At 36.6% G+C, this 23,868-nt stretch overlaps 1 protein-coding gene across 1 annotated transcript; it reads left to right on the forward strand.

Moving 5' to 3' along the window:
- Window positions 1–17,626: 17,626 nt before the first annotated feature.
- Window positions 17,627–19,072, forward strand: LOC114744839 (uncharacterized). The gene has a single exon (XM_028932981.1). The coding sequence runs from the start codon at window positions 17,627–17,629 to the stop codon at window positions 19,070–19,072; it is 1,446 nt and encodes a 481-aa protein (XP_028788814.1).
- Window positions 19,073–23,868: the final 4,796 nt, after the last annotated feature.

Consider the following 23,868-nt stretch of genomic DNA (forward strand, 5'->3'; position numbering starts at 1 on the left):
ATGCCCTTCCATGAGATTGATGTGGTAATTGGACTAAATTGGTTGTCATCCCATAACATCCTAATGAACTGTAAGAATAAAACCCTAATCTTACCCTCGAGAGGTTTAGAGTTGAATCTGGAAATTAGGTTGAACTTCATCATGATAGCCCAAGCAGGCAAATGCCTACGGAAGGGCTGTCAAGGATTCCTCATTTTCTTCTTAGTGCAAGTAGAGGTTGAGGAAGGGATAGGAGAAATCCCACTTGCTAGGGAATTTCCAGAAGTGTTTCCGATAGAGATCACAAGATTACCCCTAAATAGAGAAGCAGAATTCACAAGTGACATCGTACCTGGAACAAGACCAATTTCTAAGGCCCTTTATAGAATGGCTCCAAATGAAATGACAGAACTTAAGAAGCAGATAGGGGAATTACTCAAAAAAGATTTTATTAGACCAAGTGCATCGCTATGGGGTGCTCCAGTGTTGTTTGTCAAGAAAAAGGATAGTAATCTAAGACTGTGCATAGACTACAGGGAGTTGAACAAAGTCACAATTAAGAACAAGTATCCGCTCCCTAGGATAGACAATCTGTTAGACCAGCTAGTTAGAGCCAGTGTATTCTCTAAGATTGATCTAAGATCTGGCTACCACCAACTCAAGATTAATTTTGAAGATGTCCCTAAAACTGTGTTTAGAACCCGATATAGGCACTATGAATTCTTAGTGATGCTGTTTGGATTAACAAACGCACCTGTGATATTCATGGACTACATGAATATGATCTTTCATCCTTATTTGGATCAATTTGTGGTCATATTCATTGATGACATCTTAGTGTACTCCAAGTCTCCTGAAGAGCATGAAATGCATTTGAGGATTGTCCTAAATACCCTGAAAGAGAAACAGCTGGTGGCTAAACTCAGTAAGTGCGAGTTTTGGCTCGAGGAAGTCTGATTTCTCGGCCATGTGATTTCCGAGAGGTAATGGTTGTCGACCCCAGTAAGATTGAGGCAGTACTTAACTGGGAGAGACCCAAGACGGTGACTGAGATTAGAAGTTTTCTCAGACTAGCAGGGTATTACAGAAGATTCATCTAGGACTTTTCTTGAATTGCTCTTCCGCTAACCAAGTTAAGCAGGAAGAACCAGCTGTTCTTGTGGGACGAGAAGAGTGAGGCTAGTTTCTAGGAGCTAAAGAGGAAGCTTACTTCTACTCCCGTACTTAGACTTCCTGATCCTTCACAACCGTATGTGGTTTATACAGATGCTAGCAAGCAGGGACTGGGATTTGTGCTTATGCAGCAAGGGCAGGTAGTAGCCTATGCCTCACGCCAGTTAAAATCTCATGAAGAGAATTATCCGACCCATGACCAGGAGTTAGTAGCAATAGTTTATGCATTAAAGATATGGAGACATTATTTGTATAGAGCAACAATAGAATTTTTTTGTGACGACAAAAGCCTCAAGTACCTCCATGATCAAAAAGAGTTGAATATGAGACAACGAAGGTGGATGGACTTACTTAAAGACTATGATTTTCATATTAAGTAGCATCCAGGCAAAGTAAATGTAGTTGCGGATGCCTTAAGTATAAAGGCAATACAGGTAGCATCACTAATGATCAGAGAGCAGAAGCTGGTAGAGGATTTCAGAGATTGGGGTCCTCTATATCAGATGCAGTTAGTAGAAGGAAATAGAGGTAGAACCCAGTTTACAGCCCTGCTCAAGGATCAAGTCAGAGAAGCACAGTCACAAGATTGGCTAGCGAAAATTCTCAAAAGGAAGCTGTCCAGAGGCGAGAATAAGAACTTTGAAATTTCTGAGGAGGGGATAGTAAAGTTTAAAGGAAGAACCTATGTTCCCCAAGTATCTGACCTCAGAGAAAAGATACTGGCAGAAGCCCATAAGAGCAAGTATACTCTTCACCTAGGAATGACAAAGATGTACCATGATGTTAAAGAACTTTTCTGGTGGCCTGGAATGAAGAGGGATATTACAGAATATGTGACAAAGTTCTTACCTACTAGAAGGTGAAGGTAGAACACCAGAAGCCTACAGGAGATTTACAACCCCTGGATATCCCTAAGTGGAAATGGAATAGTATATCCATGGACTTTATAGCGAGGTTACCAATGACAGCGGCTAAACATGATGCAATATGGGTGATAATAGACCGTCTGACTAAGTCCGCGCATTTTCTCACTATAAATGTTAAGGATTCTCCAGAAAAGTTAGCGAGACTCTGCATCAAGGAAATTGTTAGGATGCATGGTGTTCCAAGTAGTATTGTTTCGGACCGAGACCCGAGATTTACTTCTAAGTTTTGGAGGTCCTTACAGAAAGAGATGGACACCACTCTCAGATTTAGCACAGCCTACCACCCCCAGACTGATGGGCAGATGGAACGAATGATTCAGACATTGGAGGACATGTTACGTGCCTGTGTATTGGATTTTGGCGGTAATTGGGATACATCTTTACCGTTAATTGAATTCGCCTACAATAACAGTCTCCATTCAAGTATTCGAATGGCACCTTACGAGGCACTTTATGGGAGGAAGTGTAGATCTCCCTTATGCTGGACAAAGTTCAGTGAAAGAAGTTCTCTTGGTCCTGATATAGTGGATCAGAATTCCTGACAGACTAAAGCTATCCAGTAAAGACTTTTAATGGCTCAGAGTAGACAGAAGAGTTATGTAGATACAAGAAGGAGACTGCTAGAATTTGATGTTGGTAATCACGTTTTCCTCAAAGTGTTGCCAACAATGGGAGTCGGTCGATCCCTAAAGACTAAGAAGCTCATTCCAAAGTATGTTGGACCATTTCATATTTTATCCAAAGCTGGGCTAGTGGCCTACAAGTTGGCTCTTCCCCCAAAATTAAGTCAGATACATGATGTCTTCTATGTCTCCCAATTGAAGAAGTACCATCCAAATCAAACGCATGTCATAAGCTATGGTGACATTGTGCTTCGAGATAATCTATCTTTTGAGGTTAGACCAGAACAAATCATTGATCAAAAGGTTAAGCAGCTAAGGAACAAGCAGATTTTACTAGTCAAAGTGGTCTGGAAGGGTCTTTCCTCTGAAGAAGCCATATGGGAGATGGAAGCTGAGATGAAGGAAAAGTACCCTGAGCTTTTCCATTAAGGTATGCTTTAAATTTCGAGGATGAAATTTATTTAAGGGGAGAAATGTCACATACAGCATTATGGTAATTAGAAATCAGAAATATTCTCAAATTATTGAGGATTAAAAATGATAAGAAGTAGAAGAATTTTAATGGAAAATAATTATCATAATTTTCCAAGCCAAATATAGGAATTTGACTAATTAAGGAAAATTGGTCAAATGTGAATAAGGAAAAATATTTCCAAGCCTTGTAAAATTAATAAAAAATAAGGATAATATCCTTTGAGAGTTATATGAAATTATAAAGTTAGTTTTATGACCAAATTACCCTTAAAGAAATTATAAGAGAATTTAAGGGTGATTTAGGCTAATTAAGAGATTTTATTCAGAGAATTCCAAATAAATATTTTTAAGGAGAATAAAATTCCAAGAAAATTCCTATGAGACCACAAGGAATTATAGGAGATTATGGAATTAAATGAAGACCCTCAAGTATCCAAGATTTTTCCAAATACTTGTGAAAAGTGAGAAAATCCCTAAAGAGGAGGAAATTAATTTTTCATTTTTATTTAATTATTAGGAAATTCATTTTGAGGCAAAAAGGGCAATTAGGAAAGATAAAAATGAGGAGAATAAATTAAGAATTTGACAGAAAATAGTTACAAAGGCCAAACTACTGTAATTATAGAAAGGAAGTTAAACTCAGAGCCAAAGTAGACTGATAAAGCAAGACTAGTGTCTTGCAAATCAAATGGACCACATTGAGCCATGTGTCAAGCCCTTAATGGAGAGTATTTGAACTTACCAAGTGTCACTCCTCAAATGGAGAGGATTTTGACTTTTGGTAATTAAATTCATTTGGATTTTGTTAATTAAGAAAGAGAAAACAAGATTAAAGAGGGTAATGACACTTGAATTCTCATTAAAGAGGATGGTTGGGATATTTCGGCTCATTAAACAAGCTCATCTCCCCCTCATTTTCAGATGTTGGCTCGACCAAGGGAGGAAAGGAGAGAAAAGAGAGGGTTTTGAAGAAGAAATAAGGAAAAGCTAGCATTTTTGACCATACAACCAAGGATTCAAGGTTAGTTCTTAGTTCTAGATAGGTTCTTACTTTGTTTTCTTTCTTTCTATGGTTGAAAAAGTCTATTTCTCCTCTCCTTTGGGTGTTGACTGAACTGGTTATCTTGAGGGGAAGAAAGTTTTGTTAATCACACTTGCTAAGACACATCAAAACATGTTAGCTCCTAGTGGTTGCAAGTGAGTTTAGGTTGTTTTGAAGCATTTTTCTTGGTTGTTTCTTTGGATGTTCATTTCGGCCAAGATGATAACTAAACCCTAGGATGAGTTTTTCAATGTTTTAAACCTTCCATGATGCTTAAAATGAGAAATGGTGTAAGGTAAACCAAAAGGAATAAGTGCTGGAAGCATTAAAACAAAGTTGTAATTTTTGGTTCAAGTACTCCTAGTGGTTCGGTCAAGGGTAGCTGAAAGGAGGAGTTTTATTTTTATAGATCTAAGAACATATTTAGAATCTACATGAAAAACCATGTAGGAATAAGTAAAGAAGCAATTTTTAGGGTTAAAAGGAAACAAGTTCAAAAATAGTGAACAAAGATGGAAGCTTCAAGGAGGAAGAGTCATTTTTTTGATTGTGTTCTTGCTTTTTCTTGATTGGGTAATGATTCTTACTATCCTTTTTGATGGATTGCATTGCTAGGGTTTGATATTTGTGAGGGGAAAGAAGGAAAAGAAAGAAAGCCCAAGCTTTTGGAGCAAGATAGCAAGTTAAGCCTAGCTACTAACACTAATTTGGCATTATTGATTATTGCATGATTAATTGCTATTATGTGGTTGAACTTTCTTGATTATAATGTAGCTGCTCTTTGTAATTTCTTGCTTTGGCCTTTGTATGATTGATTTTGCCAAATGATAAGCATGCTAGTTCACCAATAGTAGTTAATGTAGTTATGCATGTTGATGATGCTTGTTGGTGATACAGTTGGTTAATTTGCTATTGGGATTTCAATGAAATTTCATTCCACAAATGTAATCTAACATTTCATGGCTTGAATCCTCCAAGGGAAAGATGCAAATTGAAGGTTAAATTTGTGGTGTCTTGCCACAAAAATTCGTGGATCTTTTTGGCTTTGTATATACTATACTAACAGTGCTGTAAACACACTGACACTGCCATGTTCACGTGACTTTTTGATTAAGCTCCCCAATGTGTTTAATCACGAAATTTAGCATGGTTATAGATAATGTCCTAAGCTTCAATTTTATAGGTAACACATTAAAAATGGCCAAGTATACGATTTTTAATTATTTTTCAAATTTAAAGGTCAAAATCTGGGAAAAAGGGTTTTTGGCAAATGGACAGTATTACCTTTCACAGAAACTTGACGCTTTTTCCTAAGGAATTGGATCACAAGATTATTTTTCTTTGAAAGAGAACTTAAATAGCTTTAATTAGAATTTTGACCCACCTCATTTTGAGTTTTTTGAAATAAGTTATGAATTTTCAAATTTGGGCCAGAAAAACTAGATTTTTACCTGATGAACAGTAAAAATCTGAAATTTAGCATTTTTCAGATAAAAAGTGAGCCCAAGACCATCCAATGTGGTCTAAAATGGTTTTAAATGGAACCTAAGTTGATAAAATAGTAAGGTGTGATAGCATGCCCTAATCTTGATATCAATTTTGAAATTAAAGGTCCACTACTTAATTCTTTGCCTAAATTCTATAGTTTGACAGGTGAGGACCTGTACAATCATCTGAAATCTCTCTCTATGGTATGCTCTAGCATGAAGCCGGTTGGGGCTAGTCTGGATGAGGTTCTTTAAAAGGTATTCCATTTGTCCCTGGAGGACAAAGCGCGAGAATGGTACATGAGCTTGCCCAAGCGTATGGCAAATGCTTATCATAACTGCAACAACCTCAGAAAAGCATTCTTGGAGAAGTATTTCCCCACTTCCCAGACTTCCACATTGAGAAAAGAGATCTACTCTACAAAGCAAGACTGTGATGAGTCACTTTATGACTATTGGAACCATTTCCAAGACTTGCTTTCTAGATGTCCACACCATCAGATTCCAGATGAATAGTTAGTCCAATACTTTTATGATAGACTTAAGACCCAAGACAAAGGGATGTTGGATGCTGCTTCTAGGGGTTTTCTCATTGATTTAACTACTGAGGAGGCATGAGAACTTATCAAGAAAATGGCCTTAAACCATCAACAGTATAGCATCAGGGAGTCTAAAAGTTTTAATGCGATACATGCCAATCCTTCTTAAGTCCACATTCCTCAATTGGATACATTTACTTCTTAAATTGATGCTTTAACTACACAGTTGAATGAGCTTGCATCTCACACTCCCCTTATTGACATTCAGAATCCTAATTCCATAAAGATGGCTGCACCTAGTTGTGAGCATTGTAATTCTATTATGCACATCTTTGTTGCTTGTCCTTATAGATATGAGGAAGTTTCTGCCATATATCAAGGAAGGGCCAGTCAATCTAAGCAATGAAACCCATATTCAAATACACATAATAAAGGGTGAAAAGCTCATCCAAATTTTTTATGGGTAGGAGGTGACAATAGGCAAGTTCAAGAAGGGTTTCCAGGGAATATGGTTACTCAAAAGGGCAATCTTACTATAGAGGGTTACAAGGAGAATCTTCTAGAGCCATGTCTACCCTAAAGCAATCACAATCTAAAGATGATGAGTGGTTCTCTCAAATACTCAAGGGCATTAAGGCAATGACTAAGCACATATCTAAGTATGAAGCTAAATCTGAAGCTAGATTTGTAGCCCTAGAGAATAAGATGGAGCAATGGGAAACCAGAACCTCTAATTTGACTTCTTACATCCCTAAGTGTCAAATAGTATAAGTGAACAGCAAGCTAAGGCTAGTAGTTCAATGCCTTCCAACACGGTGATAAATCCTAAATCTTTAAATACAATCGCATTGAGAAGTGGCAAAGAAATTGATGCTAAGAAAGTACAATTCAAAGATGATGAAGAGGATGAAGAACCGGTTGAGGAAGAGATAGAAGTTGAGTCTCCTCCTTCTAAAGCCACTTAAGATATTCCTAAGGCTACTCAAGAGACCTCCATTCAATCCAAAGGTGCCAAAGAGAAGAGGCTCTTAGAGCAATCCCTTAAACAATCGTTGGCTCAAGAAAAAGGGGAGTCTGAAGCTGCTAAGCAAGGGCTAATAGAGAAAGGATCACCTTCTAAAGGTGATGAGGTAAATATTTCTGACTTACCTTTTCCTTATTCCTATCTCATGAGTAAGAAAGTTGTTGAAAAGAAAGAAAATGATGAGCTTTTTGAAATGTTTAGCAAACTTAAGGTTAATATTCTATTACTTGATTTGATTAAGAAGATGCCCAAGTGTGCTAAGTTTCTAAAATACCTATGTACAAATAAGAGAAAGTATAGGCATAGTGAGAGAATCTAACTGGGGTCTAGTGTCAGTGTTATCTTCAAGCCACAGTTACCTATTAAGTGTAAGGACCTGGGTTCCTATACTATTCCCTGTATCATAGGCAAAACAAACATTTCACATGCCTTACTAAACTTAGGTGTAGCTATAAATTTTATGCCTACCTCTATGTATGAAAGTTTGGGTATTAGCACCTTAAAGGATACCAGTGTTGTGCTAGGTCTAACTGATAGGACTGTGAGACACCCTAAAAGCTTTCTTAAGGATGTTCTTGTGCAAGTAAAGGGTCTTGTGTTCCTAGCTGACTTCTATGTGCTAGACATGACTAATAAGATTAAAGCCGATAGCACTTTGATTCTAGGAAGACCTTTTCTTAGAACAGCCCAAGCCATAATTAATATGAAAGATGGGGTCATTACTATGCGCTTTGGGAACTAACAGGTTATCTTTAATATGTCTGATGCTATGAGTCAAGGTTATGCAGATTGCTCTTACTTAGGTGTTAATTTGATTGATTGTGCTGTTAATGATATTGATGATTTGTATGAATTTAAGATGCATGAACATGACTGCTATAATGAGATTGTTAAGCATGATGATGCATTTACTTGTTTATCTACCCCTCATTCTTCTTCTTCTTGCTCATATTATGGTGACATGGTGTGCGTTAATTGTTTAGAAGTTGATCACCTCCTTTTCATCTCTTATGATTTTGATGCATCATCTTGCCTTAACCGTGACCTTGCTCTAAACATTACACTTAATGATAGCCTTGAGAAAGGTGAGTTTGTTGATTTTACATGTACTAATGATAAAGGAGCTATCATACAAGCTACGCTGGTAGCTTCTCTTTTGAGTGGTGTTAGAATATTAGAAGAGGCTAGCAACAAGCTTGCTACTGACTTAGTCACTTCTAATCCCACTCTTCCTTGTGATTTACTTAATGTTTTTGTTGATAAGATTGATACTAATCCTCTTTTTTATAGGTTATCTAAGAGTGGTACTAAGTTAGGAAGTGGAGGACATACATATCATGATGAGCTTATATCTCCTTCCCCAAGCCACATGGACATGTCACTTGCATTGAATGCACTTAACATAAAAGAATTAGTTCCTTCTATTGTGCAGCCTCCTAATTTAGAACTGAACCCCTCCCCTAACTTGAAATATGTCTTTCTTTCTGCTGACTCTAAATTGCTTGTTATTATTTCTAGTTTTTTGAGTAGTTTTAAAGAAGAAAGATTGATTTCTGTGTTGAAGAGTTATAAAAGGGCTATAGGATGGTCTTTGGGGGACATACCAAGGATTAATCCCTCAGTTTGCACTAGGATCCTTTTGAATAAAGGGTCCAAGCAAGTTAGGCAACCACAAAGGAGACTGAATCCTCTCATTCTAGATGTGGTTAAGAAGGAAGTCTCTAAACTGTTGAGTACTGGGATAATCTATCCCATATCAGATAGTGAGTGGGTAAGTCCAGTACAAGTAGTACCAAAGAATAGCAGTATCACAGTAGTGAGAAATGAGAATGACAAGCTGATTTTAACTAGGGTTCAAAATGCTTGGGGAGTGTGTATAGATTATAGGAAGTTAAATGATGCCACGAGAGAGGACCACTTTCTATCACTTTTTATAGATCAGATGTTGGAGATAATTTCGAGAAAGTCTCATTATTGTTTTCTGGATGGTTTTTCTGGCTATTTTCAAGTGCCTATTGCTCCTAAAGATCAGGACAAGACTACTTTTACATGTCCTTTTGGTACCTTTGTATATTGAAGGATGCCATTTAGGTTGTGTAACACTCCAGGTACTTTTCAAAGGTGCATGATGGTGATATTTAGTGATCTTCTAGAACTAAATAGGAAGTTTTTATTGATGACTTCACTGTTTATAGTGAGAGTTTTGATGAGTGCTTGAATAGCCTAAAGCAAGTTCTTGAGAGATGTATTGATAAGAAATTGGTTTTAAACTTTGAAAAGTGTCATTTCATAATTGATAGAGGGATAGTCTTAGGTCATCTCATCTCCCAAAAGGGGATCGAGGTTGATAGAGCCAAAATTGAAGTTATTTCATCCCTCCCTTATCCCATTTGTTTAAAAGACTAGAGGTCTTTTTTTAGGGCATATAGATTTCTATCGATGATTTATTAAGGACTTTAGTAAAGTTGCCTTGCCTTTTCTACCTTGTTAAAAAAGGATGTTGAATTTAAATTTAATGACAAGTGTAGACATGCTTTTGACACTTTGAAGTCTATGCTTGTTTCACCTCCTATTCTTACTATACCTAACTAGAATTTACAATTTGAATTATCTTGTGATGCTTATAACTTTGCAATAGGTGCCATGCTTGGACAGAAGGAGGAGAAACAGTCTAAAGTCATAGCATACGCCTCCAAGATGCTTGATTCCACTCAAATCAATTACACTACCATAGAGAATGAACTGTTTGCTATTATTTTTGCTTTGGATAAGTTTAGACAGTATCTAATAAACTCTCAAGTGGTTGTCTTTATAGATCATGCAATGGTTCGGTACCTATTTAAGAAGCCTCAGTCTAAACCTAGACTGTTAAGATGGGCTTTGCTGCTACAAGAGTTCGATATCGATATCAAAGATAGAGCCAGAGCAGAGAATCATGTAGCTGACCACCTTAGTCGATTACCTGAAGGCACACAGGGAGTTGATTATGTTAATCTTATTCAGGAGTCTTAGTACTCTAACATAGTTAATTATCTTTTCACTAACCCTGTTCCCCTTTCTATGTCTAAATTTCATATTGATAAGATGAAGAGGGAGGCAAGATACTATATCTGGCATGCTCCAATCCTGTGGAAGCAATGCAGTGGCCAGATAATCAGATGCTATGTTCCAAACAATGAGATCCATTCTATCCTTACCTTTCCACATTCTTTATCTTGCGGGGGGCATTTTAGTGCTAATAGGACTCCTAGGAGGTTTTAGAGTGTGGTTTTGACTGGCCTTCTCTATTTAAAGATGTTTATTCTTTCTGCAAGTCTTGTGATAAGTGTCAGAGGTTTAGGAGTTTGGGTAGGAAGCATGAGATGCCTCTAAGACCTATGTATTTTTGTGAAATCTTTGATGTGTGGGGCATGGACTTTATGGGTCCCTTCCCTCTGTCTTTTAGGTGTTTATACATATTACTTATAGTAGATTATGTGTCTCGATGGGTAGAGGCAGTGCCAACTAGGAAAGATGATACTTCTATGGTTGCCAAGTTTTTACATTCTCATATCTTTTGTAAGTATGGCATTCCAAGGGCAATCATCAGTGACCAAGGAACACACTTCTGCAACAAGACCATCAAGTCTCTATTGGCTAAATATGGAGTTAATCACAAGCTTGCCACTCCTTATCACCCTCAAATGAATGGGTTAGCTGAAGTCTCTAACCAAAAAGTAAAGCAAATATTTGAAAAGATCGTGAAACCATCCCATAAGGACTAGAGTAAAAGGTTTGAGGAAGCTCTTTGGGCTTACAGGACTGCCTGCTAATAACCTCTTAAAATTCCTATTAATTCAACTTGTTTTAACACTCTTTTATGGGTTTTGGAGGTTAATTGTGCAAGATTTTCCTCTTAAAGATAGAAAACATGATTTGTCAAAGTAAATTTTGATTTATGCTAACCATTAGGGGATTATTGGTGCAAAGCATGATTTTTTGTGCAAGTTAGTGCAAGAGTTGAAAGATGATTACAAGGAGAAAGATTCAACTAAGTCTAGGCAATCATGGAAGGCCAAAGGCCCAAAGCAAGCAAGGAAGAGAGACTAGAAGCAGAGAAGTTAAAAAAGAGACCAATCGCCGCGGCTCATGAAGAAAACTACCACGACAGATCTGACATAAAAGAAAGGAAGGCATTCAGTGTAATCCGTCGTCACAGATGATCATATCTGTGATGGTGCTTTGTCTGTTCCAAGAAGATAGTATTCGGTATAACCCGCCGCGGCCCCTATCCATACTTGCTGTGGTGCCCAACCTTTCCTAAATACCCTATTCGGTGTAATCTGCCATGATATCTGACCCCAACTGTGCGTTTTATGTAACACCTTATGTTTATACCAATTAACTTGCCTTGCAGAAGCATTTAGAATCACTTTTGAAGACTACAAGCTATTAAAAATGAAGTTTAAAAATTTTCTTTTACGGATTACTATTCATTGTAACAAAAAAATGTGATAAACTCTGAAAATTCATAACTAATTGTAGAAAAATCAAAATCAAGTGATTCTAAGTTCTATTAAAAGCTCTTTGAATAAAATTTTGAGAGAAAATAGTTTTTAGACTGATTGCCTTAAAATTCAAGCCCAGTTTTTCTTGAAAAAGCTACGGTTCATATGGTCATTTTTTCATTTTCCACTTATTTTAGCCCAACTTTGGAAGGGCATAACTTCTTGTGTGGTTATCAGGTTCAGGTGAACCAACTCTCATCTTAAAGATGAAAATGCCATCTATTTGTTCACCGAATCTCATGGCTATACTCACTCAATTGCTTAATTTGACTTTGGTCAAAGTTTAGGTCCATAATGTTGACTTTTATCCCCCTTGGAAGGACAAATTGTTTTACTTGACCAAGTATTTGCATACTAATTCTCCTACCATATAATCATGCATATTGGGCAACACTAGCATGCTTTCAAATATTAACACATAAGCTAGTATATATCCATAACTTAAAACCTTAAAGCATACTCTTAATTACATTCATCCAACAAAAGGTTTTTCTTCATTCTTCTTCTTCTCCTTCTTCTTGAGGCAAACTTAACTCTCCACTATAGCTACTTCTTTTCCTTTGATCTTGGAGGTTGAAGGCCCTAGGGTTTATTAAGTATGGGGGTACGATTCTTAGGGAATCTTAGTAGCACATTGCATACATTACTATGGTTATACATCACAATGTAATTCAAGCTACATGCATACATACATACTTGAGTATTATGTACTTGCCATGGAAAACATAACATCATAACATAACATATCATCTCAACCTTGCATAAACCAAGGTATACATGCATGGAGGCATCATGGCATAACGTCATAACACATAGTAATGAACATACAATGTATAGTAACTCTAACAAGCAATGAAATGCAAAAGCTATCTTGTTGGCTTTCCTTCCTCTTGAACTCTTTTCTCTTGACTAGATCTTTGCCCTTTGTTGTGTATAGCCTATTAGGCAACCAATGACACAACATTAAGCATTACTTCAACTCTACAACTTAACATAACCCCTTAAACCCCTTTTTTCTTGACTTTTAGGGTTTATTTTTCTAGATTTGATTCTTGAACTTTCTTGGGCCTTTCCTACACAATTTTCCATTTAGAATCCATTTATCATGTTAGTTTTATGAAAATCCAATCCCTTCCCATTGAACTTGACCTGGCCGAACCATATATATAATTATAGGGAAAAGGATTTTCAACAAAACTAACATGTAATCACTTAATCCTTAACCTTTAACCATGCTTAATCTTAACCATACTTCATCTAAACCATTCCCTATCATTTTGATAAAATTTGGGCAGCACTTTCCCTTAGGAAAATGACTTTCCATCATCATTAAAATAGCATAAAACCCACATATCATTATTATACTTGAAATAGGAGAGTTGTAGAAGCTTACCTTGCTTCCAAATGACTTTCTCTCACTAGAAATCTTCTCTTTCTCTCTCTAAACGAAAATTTGCAAGAGGTTTCCTACTTGAAAGGCTTCACACAAAATGAACATGTGGGAGGGGTATTTATAGGCTTCCTTTTTAATTAATTCCACATTTACCCTTCTTGCATAAGACTTAATCTTAGCCCTCCAATTTTTACCTCTTTCCACATGTACAAATCTAAGGCTATGTGGCTTAATATGTTGATACTTGAATGGTGAGTCATTAGGGCTTATGTTATCTTTCTTATCCATTAAGATTAATTAGGCTTTAATCAACGTTAACTCTCTTAATTCCTTGATTAACTTGGCTAATTACCCTTCTAGAAACTTTTGACTTTTCAAAGATAGATGGTTAAATCCAAGCCATCTAATGAACCATGTTTGCCATGTGTCGCGATCCTACGGAAGATGACTTAACCATAATGATTTTACTTATCCCTAATTAAATTTTATTCTAACTTGATTTAGTATTCTCTTTTCCTTTTTCTTTTTATTTTCTTTTTCCCCTTTCTTGGCTAATTTGGGTGTGACATGTGGCCTTGACATTCTGTCAGAAATTTTACCACCCAGGTTATCCTAACAGTCTACTGAATTGTAATATAATGTTGGTTTATTTTATCTGATAGCTGAAAAATTCTAGTATCTCAGAATTCTTATATCAGATCACCATTAATTATATCTTAGTAAAGGGAACTTTCTTGATTAATTTCATAATTTTTCTCCCCATATAACTCTTTAAATTGTCGTTTTTGTAAAAACAGACAATCTACCGATATTAATTTAGCTTTAAATTCAATTAAAGCTAACCTCCTCATCATTTAGGATTAGAAATCATTTATAAATCTCCATAATTCCTAAATGAATTTTCTTCAATTTTTCATAATTTTCTGAGATCTCTAAGTATTTTTAATAATTGATATTGGCCAATAAAAGGCACATATATGGCACCACCTTAGAGGAGCAGAGGGGGAAAAAATAGTCAACACTATTGACAAATTAGTCAACCTTATTGAGTCACATAGTAGAAATTTTGCTCTACCGAGTAGATAGGAAACTATCTAACACTTACTCGTATTGCATTCTAATTTTTCTATTGCCCATAAAATATCTTCTAGTGACTTATATGATGACTCATCACCCTCATAAATGAAGCACATGGGAAAGAAGAAGAGAATTTAAGTTGAACTTGTCTTCCTCAAAATATCTGAGATATTTTCTAACTTTGTCTCCTAATTAAGGGACATTAATTATTTAACATTTAACTGGAGCATTTTATTCAATCCTGAACTCCAAAAATTCATCTATTTATACCATAAAATTCATTTAATTCTGTAGAAAATCTATGAATTTTCTCAAATCATAACTCAGACCATAAATATTTCTTTTTAAATTTCCCATAACAAACCCATAAACTGCAGTTTTGTCCTTAAAAAAATGTTAAAGCCATTCTACTAGCCTTCTAGGATTGAGACTAATTTTATAAATTCTATAGCCTCTTAGATCATGCATCCCCATTTTACCATAATTTTCTGAGGTTTCCTTATGATTCAAACAATTAAATCTATCTCTACATCTCAAACTGAGCCACAAATTTATAAATTCCTTTTAAGTCAACTCAAGGGCATTTTCGTCATTCCTCCTCATATGCAGGCCTTAAAATATCATTTTCCATTTTTTGGAATTTTCTAGAATTTTTGGGTATTACTTCCATTTTTACCCATTTCTCGCCTGAAACTTTCCAAAAATTACGGTTTTGCCCCTGGTCAAGTCAACCTCATAGATCACCCTATTATGGCCTCTATTATAACCTTTGGTCTGAACTAACCTCTTTTCCCATTTCGGGGCCTTGAGACTTCACTGGAACCTCTAACTTTCTTTACATTCTGGTCCCTAGAACTTTCTCTATTTATAGTTTAGTCCCTGAAACCCTTTAACATTCCTTTTACATTTCCGGAGCTCCTGCTCATAGGGATTTAGTAGCCTACCTATCTTAGGCTAATCCGTGTATTCTTAGGCCCAAAACTTGGGGTCTGACATTTTATGCTGCAACTTAAAAATTAGGGCATATATATAGGGGGACTCATGGTTTTTGATATACTTCGACTTTAGGGGTCATTTGGAGGCTTGCTCTAGTAGGGTTTAGAGGTTTTGAAGCTTGGCAAAATTATGCTCGATATTACAAGAGATTGAGAGCTTCTTCCTTATATTTTTCTTGGTTTTCTTCTTCTCCTCTCCTTGTTTCTGTAATGGCTAGGAACTATCTTTATAGTTGTGGCTCTTTGCTAAACATGTAGCTAGAATAGTCATCCTAGGGTTATTTGGATCTATTGTATGGATTAAAACTTGTTTAAACTCTCTCTTTGGTGTTAATGATAAAGTTTTATTGTTTTTACTTTGATCTTAATGCTTCCTTATGATTGGCCATCATTTGGATTGATTAGTTCATTGGTTGAAGCTTGAGAAAGTTAAATTAATCTGTGAACTTCAGTAAAAATGTGTTAGTCTAAAAATTTATCTTATTAATTGGAAGGTTTGTTGATAGAATAGAGATATATCTATTGACCTAGCATAGTCTAAAAAGGGGTTTTGGTTTTCAAAGTACAGCCTTTTCAAACAAATGCAAGAGATTATTGTGTTTTATTGAGATTGCAAAACTTGGTCTTAACTTGAGAAATTTTAATCAATTCTATGAACCCTGGGCTAATTGGACTTATTGTTAACTACCATTTGAGAAGTGATTAATCAAGTTTTATGAAGTATATTAGTGAAAAATAACCCTAGACCTTTATTTGTCTCAAAGTCAAGTTGAATTCATTTAGATTTAAATCTTTGTTTTTCTGATCTCATTTCACAAACTCTTTTTACAACTTTTGCTTTACTTAACCTAATCAAGAACACAATTATGATTTTTAACTCATCTGGCCTAAATCTCTGAGGGAATGATACTTTTGTATTACTTATGATCTGTCTGCTTGCGGAGGCTATTCAGCAAACAAGTTTTTGGCACAGTTACTAGGAACTAATGGCAAGATTATTGGTGGTTGATTGTCTTTATTGTGTGATTGGTTACACTTAAGTTTTCTCTTAGCATTTGTAGAAATAGTTATAAATAGAATAGTAGTATTTATTTTGTTCATTTTACTTGATAAGTTTAATACTTGTGTTTTTTATTTAAATTTGTAGGTACCTCTTGACGTATATAAGGAAGTCTGGAAGTTATTTTGGAAGAGGTTACTAAAGAAGAATCCAGTTCGAGAGAAACTAAAAGCATATTAGAGATTCGACAACGACCTTGGTTACTTTTACCACCACCGCTTGAAACAAAACCACAAAAACCGCAAAACAAGATGAGAATGACTTGTATGCTCTGAATGACTATTTAAATAAGGAAGGGCAGACTTTTCATTCAAGCATCTAGCTACTAGACATTCAAGCCAGAAATTTTGAAATAAAGCCCGTTATGATTCAACTACTGGGGATGATTGGTACGTTTGAGGGAAATTTCAATCATGATCCTAATGAGCACTTGACCAAGTTTATAGAGATGTGTGGGAACTTCAAGCAAAATGGGGTTTCTAAAGATGCTTTAAGGTTGAGGTTGTTCCTTAGATCCCTGTCTCACAAGGCAAAAGCATGGTTGAATTCCTTGCCAGAACACCCTATTAAGGCTTAGGCTAAGCTTGTGGCAAAGTTCAAAGGTAGATTTATTCCAAGAGGTAAGCGAGCTATACTAAGGTGCAAATTGCTTTCCTTTGAGCAGCATCTGGAGGAGTTATTCTATAAGGCTTGGGAGAGATTCAAGGATATGTGGAGAAATTGTCTGAATCATAAGTAGAAAAAAATATATTTTAATGGAAGCTTTCTAGAATGGGTTTAATGATCAGACAGTAACTATGCTCAACACTGCTTCAAATGGCAAAATTGGAAAGATAAAAGTCAATGAGCTATATCAATTGTATGAGGATATGGCCTCCATTATGATGCAACAGTACAATAAGAGGAAGCAAGAGTCTAGGAGATATAAGGAGCGAAGTTCTTTATCATCTAGAGATATTGCATCGCAACTTGAAGTGATCTCCAAAAGGTTTGACAATTTGGAACTACAAATCAAGAAGGGCAACACTACAAGAGTTCATGCACTTCAGGCTTCGAGGTACACTTGTGACCAGTATAATAAGCAACATCATTCTGATCAGTGCCCTTACACTTTGGAGACAGTAAATTATATGAACAATATGCAGCGAAGGCCACAAGGAAGTCCTTACTCTCAAACCTACAATCCAAACTTGAGAAATCATCCAAATTTCTCATGACAAAATGGTCCAAGCTTGAACCCGCCGCAAATATTATCTTCTGGTGCTAAACAAATACCTCCTAGTTTTTATGGCTAGCCACAGCAGCAGGTACAGCAACAGCATCCTCAACAGGAAGAATCAAAAATTAAGAAAATATTTGCTCAATTATTGGCAAATTAAGAATCTGCAAGGGCTGGCAACCTTCTCTCTCCATAAGACTGCTATAAAGAATCTTGAGGTTCAGATGGGACAGCTAGCTTCTCAAATGAATGTCCTTATAAGTAATAGCCTTCCAAGTGACACTATTCCTAATCCAAAGAGGGATAATAAGGAGTGTAAAGCAGTCAACTTAAGGAGTGGCAAGGTCCTTCCTGACAGTTTTGGTCCTGGTAAAGTTACTAAAAAAGCTCAAAATGACGTGGCAATTGATCTTGATAAGGGTGAAATAGGGCATGAAGAGCCCATCTCTGAGGATGATAACAAGAAGAGAAAGCAAGCTAAGAAGGACATGGTGGATGTGGTAAAAGGCAAGTATGTAACTTTTGATGTTACGGAGGAAAAGAAGAGGAAGACGTTGACCTCTCCTACTAAATATGTGCCACTGCCACCTTTTCCTCAAAGACTTAAGAAACAGCAAGAGGATGGCCAATTCAAGAAATTTCTTGAGATGTTTAAACAGCTGCACGTAAATATACCTTTGGTGGAAGCACTAGAACAAATGCCAAAGTATGCTAAATTCATGAAGAATGTCTTGACAAAGAAGAGGCGGTTTACTGAATATGAAACTATAGTAGTGACTAAGAGTTTCACGGATGTCATCAAGCAAATTCCCCCTAAGCAAAAGGATTCGAGAAGTTTCTCTATTTGTTGTTACACTGGAAATAAGTTCATGGGGCAAGCTTTATGCGATTTGGGAGCTAGTGTAAATCTGATGCCACTTTCAGTTTTTAATAAGTTAGAGTTTGGTGAAGCTAGACCAACCACTATTACTTTACAACTAGCTTATCAAAGCATGTCGTATCCTCAAAAGATCATTGAAGATGTGTTGGTGAAGGTCAACATATTTATATTCTCTGTTGACTTTATTGTGCTTGACTTTGAGGCTGATAAAGAAATGCCTTTACTCCTGGGGAGACCATGTTTGGCAACTGCTAGAATCCTTATTGATGTTGAAAAAGGGGAATTAACTTTGATGGTTAATGATGAACATGTAACATTCAACATGTACTATTTGATGAAAGCCCCAAGCCGTCATGAGCAGTGTTCTTTTATAAGCATTGTTGATCAGATTGTGCAAGGTGATTTCAACAAATCAATGTCTGAGGACCCTCTTGAGGCTGTATTGTGGGGGCTTGAAATAGATGATACAGAAGTAGCAGAGGTATTGGCATTGATGAATGCTTCGTCTTCTTACTCCAAGGGCCGAGCATACTTTGAAACTCTAGATCTTTCATCTCTAGAAAGACCAACTTTGAAGCCATCTCTTGAAGAGCCTCCAACACTTGAACTCAAGACCTTACCTTCTCATTTATAATATGTTTACTTGGGCTCTAACAATACTTACCTGTGATTATTTCTTCTAATCTCACTGTGCAACAAGAAGAGCAGTTGGTAGAAGTCCTTAAGGCTCTCAAAAAGGCCATTGGATGGGCAATTACAGATATTAAAGGTATCAGTCCCTCCACCTGTATGCATAAGATTCTTCTAGAAGACAAATGTAAAGCCTCTGTTGAACATCAAAGAAGGCTTAACCTGATCCTGAAAGTAGTGAACAAGGAAATTCTCAAATGGCTTGATGCAAGAATCATATATCCTATTTTTTATAGCTCTTAGGTGAGCCCAGTCCAATGCGTTGCCAAAAAAGGTAGTATGACTAGAGTAGCTAACACCCACAATGAGCTGATTCCTACTCACACTGTTACGGGGTGGAGAGTATGCATGGACTACCAAAAGTTAAATACTGTAACTAGGAAAGATCACTTTCCTCTCCCGTTTATTAATCAAATGTTAGATAAGCTTACTGGAAGGGAATGCTTTTGTTTTCTTGATGGGTATTTTGGCTATAATGAGATTATCATTGCTTTGAAAGACCAAGAGAAAACAACTTTCATTGCCCTTATAGAACCTTTGCATTCAAACATATGACCTTTGTATTGGACAATGCACCGGTCACTTTTCAACATTACATGATGGCCATTTTTGCTGACATGATTGAGCACACTATGGAAGTATTCATGGATGACTTCATAGTCTTTGGTGATTCGTTTGACAAGTGTTTAATCAATCTAACAAGTGTTCTACAACGGTGTAAAGAAACCAACCTTATCCTTAACTAGGAAAAGTACCACTTCATGGTGAAAGAGCACATTGTGTTAGGTCATTGAGTATCCAAGGATAGACTAGAGGTTGAAAAAGCAAAGATCTCTGTGATTAAACAACTTCCCCCACCAACAAATGTAAAGGGTGTGAGAAGTTTCCTAGCAATTTTGATGATGCTTCTTAAAGAGCTTTTGAAGAATTAAAGAAGAGACTTGTTTTTGCTCCTACAATTATGGCCCCAGATTGGAGTTTGCCCTTCATTGTGATGTGTGATGCTAGTGATTATGTTGTGGGTGCAATACTTAGGCAAAAGAAGGATATAAGACTTTTCACCTGATTTACTATTCGAGCACATTAGATGATGCTCAAGAAAAATATACCACCACAAAGAAAGAGATGCTTGCTTTGGTGTTTGTGTTTGGGAAGTTTCGATCATACCTTGTGGGACCCAAAGTCACGGTGTATACAGACCATTCAGCTCTCAAATGCCTCTTTAGCAAGAAAAAATCAAAAGCAAGACTGATTAGGTAGGTGCTTTTACCACAAGAGTTCAACTTAGAAATTGTTGATAGAAAGGGCAGAGAAAATCAAGTTGTTGATCATTTATCTAGATTGAGTACTGATTCTCAACTCGAAGTGGAAAAGAGGATTAATGAAACCTTTCATGATGAATAACTCTTTGCTATAGCTCACACCAAGGAGCCATGGTATGCTGATATTGTTAATTTCATTATTTGTGACATTATTCCTCAAGATTTGAACCATCATCAGAGGAGAAAATTCCTACATGACGTTAGACTCTACCATTAGGAGGAACCATCCTTGTTTCATCATTGTGCTGATCAAATGCTTGAAAGATGTATACTAGAATGTGAACAAGAAGAAATTCTAAGATGCTGTCATTCATCTGAATATGAAGGTCACTTTGGATGTAATAAGACTACTGTAAAGGTCTTACAATCTGGATTTTTCTGGCCTACCTTGTTCAAAGACACCTACGAATTTGTATTGAGTTGTGATCATTACTAACAAATAGGAAACATACCCAGAAGAAATGAAATGCCCCTGAATAATATGCTTAAGGTAGAATTATTGGATGTGTGGAGAATTGACTTTATAGGACCATTTCCTAAGTCCTTCAACAATCAATACATCTTGGTAGCGGTGGATTATTTATCAAAATGGGTTGAAGTCATTGCCTCCCCAATAAATGATGCCAAAGTTGCTATCAAATTCTTGAAGAAGAAAATTTTCTCCTTGTTTGGAACCCCAAGGGCAATAATTAGTGATGGGGGAAGCCACTTCTGTAATAATCAATTTAGGGCTCTATTGAAGAAGTATGGTGTCAAGCACAAGGTTGCTTTGGCTTATCATCCTCAGACTAATAGCCAAGCAGAGATCTCCAACTGAGAAATCAAAAAGATATTAGAGAAGACAGTGGGACACACAAGAAAGGATTAGTCTTTTAAACTTGATGATGCATTGTGGGCTTACCGAATGGCATACAAAATGCCTATTGGTATGTCACCTTATAGATTGGTAATTGTGAAAGCATGCCATCTACTTGTTGAACTAGAACATAGTGTGTATTGGGCTATCAAACGGCTCAACGATGCAAAGGCTATGGGTGAAAAGAGACTTTTACAATTGAATGAACTTAGGGAATTTTGATTCAATGCCCATGAAAGTTCAAGACTATATAAAGAGAAGACCAAGAGACTCCATGATAAGAAAATCCTTACTAGAAATTTTTTGTCGGGTTAAAAAGTTTAATTGTACAATTCAAGGCTTAAACTCTTTCCTGGGAAACTAAAGTCCAGGTTATCTGGTCCATTTGAAGTTGTGAAGATTCATGGCCGTGGAGTTGTCAAATTAGAAGGAAAAGATAAAGAGAAGTTCCTAGCAAATGGTCAAAGATTGAAGCACTATTGGGGTAGCTCGATAGATTGTCAAACTGTCACCTTTCCCTTATCAGAGGAATCTTAAGCAGCTAAAGAGTTAGGCTGAAGACTACAAATCAAGCGCTACTTGGGAGGCAACCCAAGCTCTGAACTTTTCTTTTGTGTTGTTTATTGCTTTTTGATTTTATCTTAGTAGTTTTATGTTTGATCTTTGTTTTTGTAGGCCTAAAGGTTTATTCCCCAAAGTTTGGATCTTTGCAGGAAGGAAGAGCTGAATTCTAACCATTATAATCAAGGAAGTACACCTAACCCTAATCTTAAAAGAAGTTAAACTGTGTTCCTCAAGCCTTAAATATGCACTTGCTGTTATATCTGGAATATCAAGTTCTGCTGATTTACAATTCATTGATATTGTGGCTTTGATTGGTTACTTTGATTATTCTGGAACTTATGTTAACTTTAGGCCTCTTGTGGGTGTTGTTTTTGAGTGTTTGTCTGTGTTTTGTTGGTTCTTTTGTTTGTGCTTTTGTGTGGTCTTTTGTTCTTATGTTTTGTGTGTTTGGGGGATGTAGGTTTAGTTAGTTGGTTTGTGGGTAGGCCAATTTTGTCATAGGCACTGTGGCGTTTTTAGTTATGCACTGCAGCGGCCTTACCTTTATAATTGAGTTTGCTTTGGTAATAGGAGCTGCAGTGCCTGATCACATGCACGATGGTGTCTAGGTTTATTTTACTGTGTTGCATTTCTGTAATAGGTGCTGCTGCTCCTTATCATATGTGTCGCGGCATCCCTTTTTTTGCTTTCTCTTATGTCTCTGTAAAACGCACTGCGGCGTGAGTGCTTAAGCGCTGCGACGCTTGCATGTCCTCTGTTGCTCTTCATATTGCCCTCTTTACCCCTCTATATGTAGACAGTTTTAGGGTCTGATTCAATGGCCTTAATTCTAAAGCCCTAACCCTTTATTCTTTTCACTCTTCACCTAATCTCAACACCTTCCCTTCCTCCATTCACAACCCTCACTTATTTTTTCCATTTGATTTAAAACCTTCATCCCCCACTGTTCTACACTCTCTCTTTCTTCCGCTCTCGTCGACCTCTTGCTCCTACTCTGGCCATTGACTCAGTTTCCATTTCTCTCAAGAAGTTACTGTCGTCCATCCTATTTCTCAGTCACGTGTTCGTCTACTATTCTCCTTTTTCCCTTCGTGCTATTTCTTCTGCTCTATCGGTAGTATTATTCTTTCCTTCCTTTGTTTATTTTGTTTAGTTTATTTCTTTGACAGATGGGAAGGATGCTGCTAGGGTTTTGCCTTGTGGTTGGGAGTGATGCTTGAACTGTAGATAGAGGGAGTTTGATTCCCTAAGGTTCACTGCGGTTAGAATTATGGCTAATGTTGAAAAGGTTTTCAAAAGCATATTTCTATAGCATATCATCGATTCTTTTTGACATAGAAAGCATACTACATTTATTTGTGAAAAAGTTTGTTATTTAAAATCCATGGGATACTTAAGAAAACTTCCAAATGATAATTTCACATTGCCCAAGTGGTCCAAATTTCCAAATGGTACTTGTGATTTCTATGTGACTCAATTTGCATTGATGTTCTTCTTGAGAAAATGGATTGCTTGATATGATAAATTCTCGTTTCTCAGGGTGAGTCCTCAGGCAGCATCTTTGAAATCAGTTTGAATAGGCATTTACGGATGGATGCCTATCTTTAAAACCCTTTTGTAAAACCTTTATGAACTCTGTTTGGATTGAGGTTCCTTGCAAGTTGAGGTTAGGAAAGACTTAAGTAAGGGCAAGAGTGTGCTCTTGGGATTGCTTGAGGTTTACTTAGCTTTGACTTTTGATCTCACTCTTTGATCTAACTTTAGGGGAGAACCTTTTTTAGGGTAGTGTTGTTTTCTTTCTCTATTGTTTTGTGTTTATGGTGTTTTGTTTGCTTTATGTGGTTTGCTTTGTTCATTTTGTGCAGGGAAACAACCAAATAGCCCCCAAGAAGAAAGCTCATGCTACATCCCTTAAGCCCCCTATCAAGCAGCTGATTGATAGGAGAGGGTTACATCAAGAAAGGGAATTTCTATGCACAAACAAGTTTGGGCTCTGCA

This window comes from Neltuma alba, unplaced genomic scaffold (assembly GCF_004799145.2).
Source record: "Neltuma alba isolate B1F8T4 unplaced genomic scaffold, ASM479914v2 tig00004456_pilon, whole genome shotgun sequence".
NCBI classification, from domain to species: Eukaryota; Viridiplantae; Streptophyta; class Magnoliopsida; order Fabales; family Fabaceae; genus Neltuma; species Neltuma alba.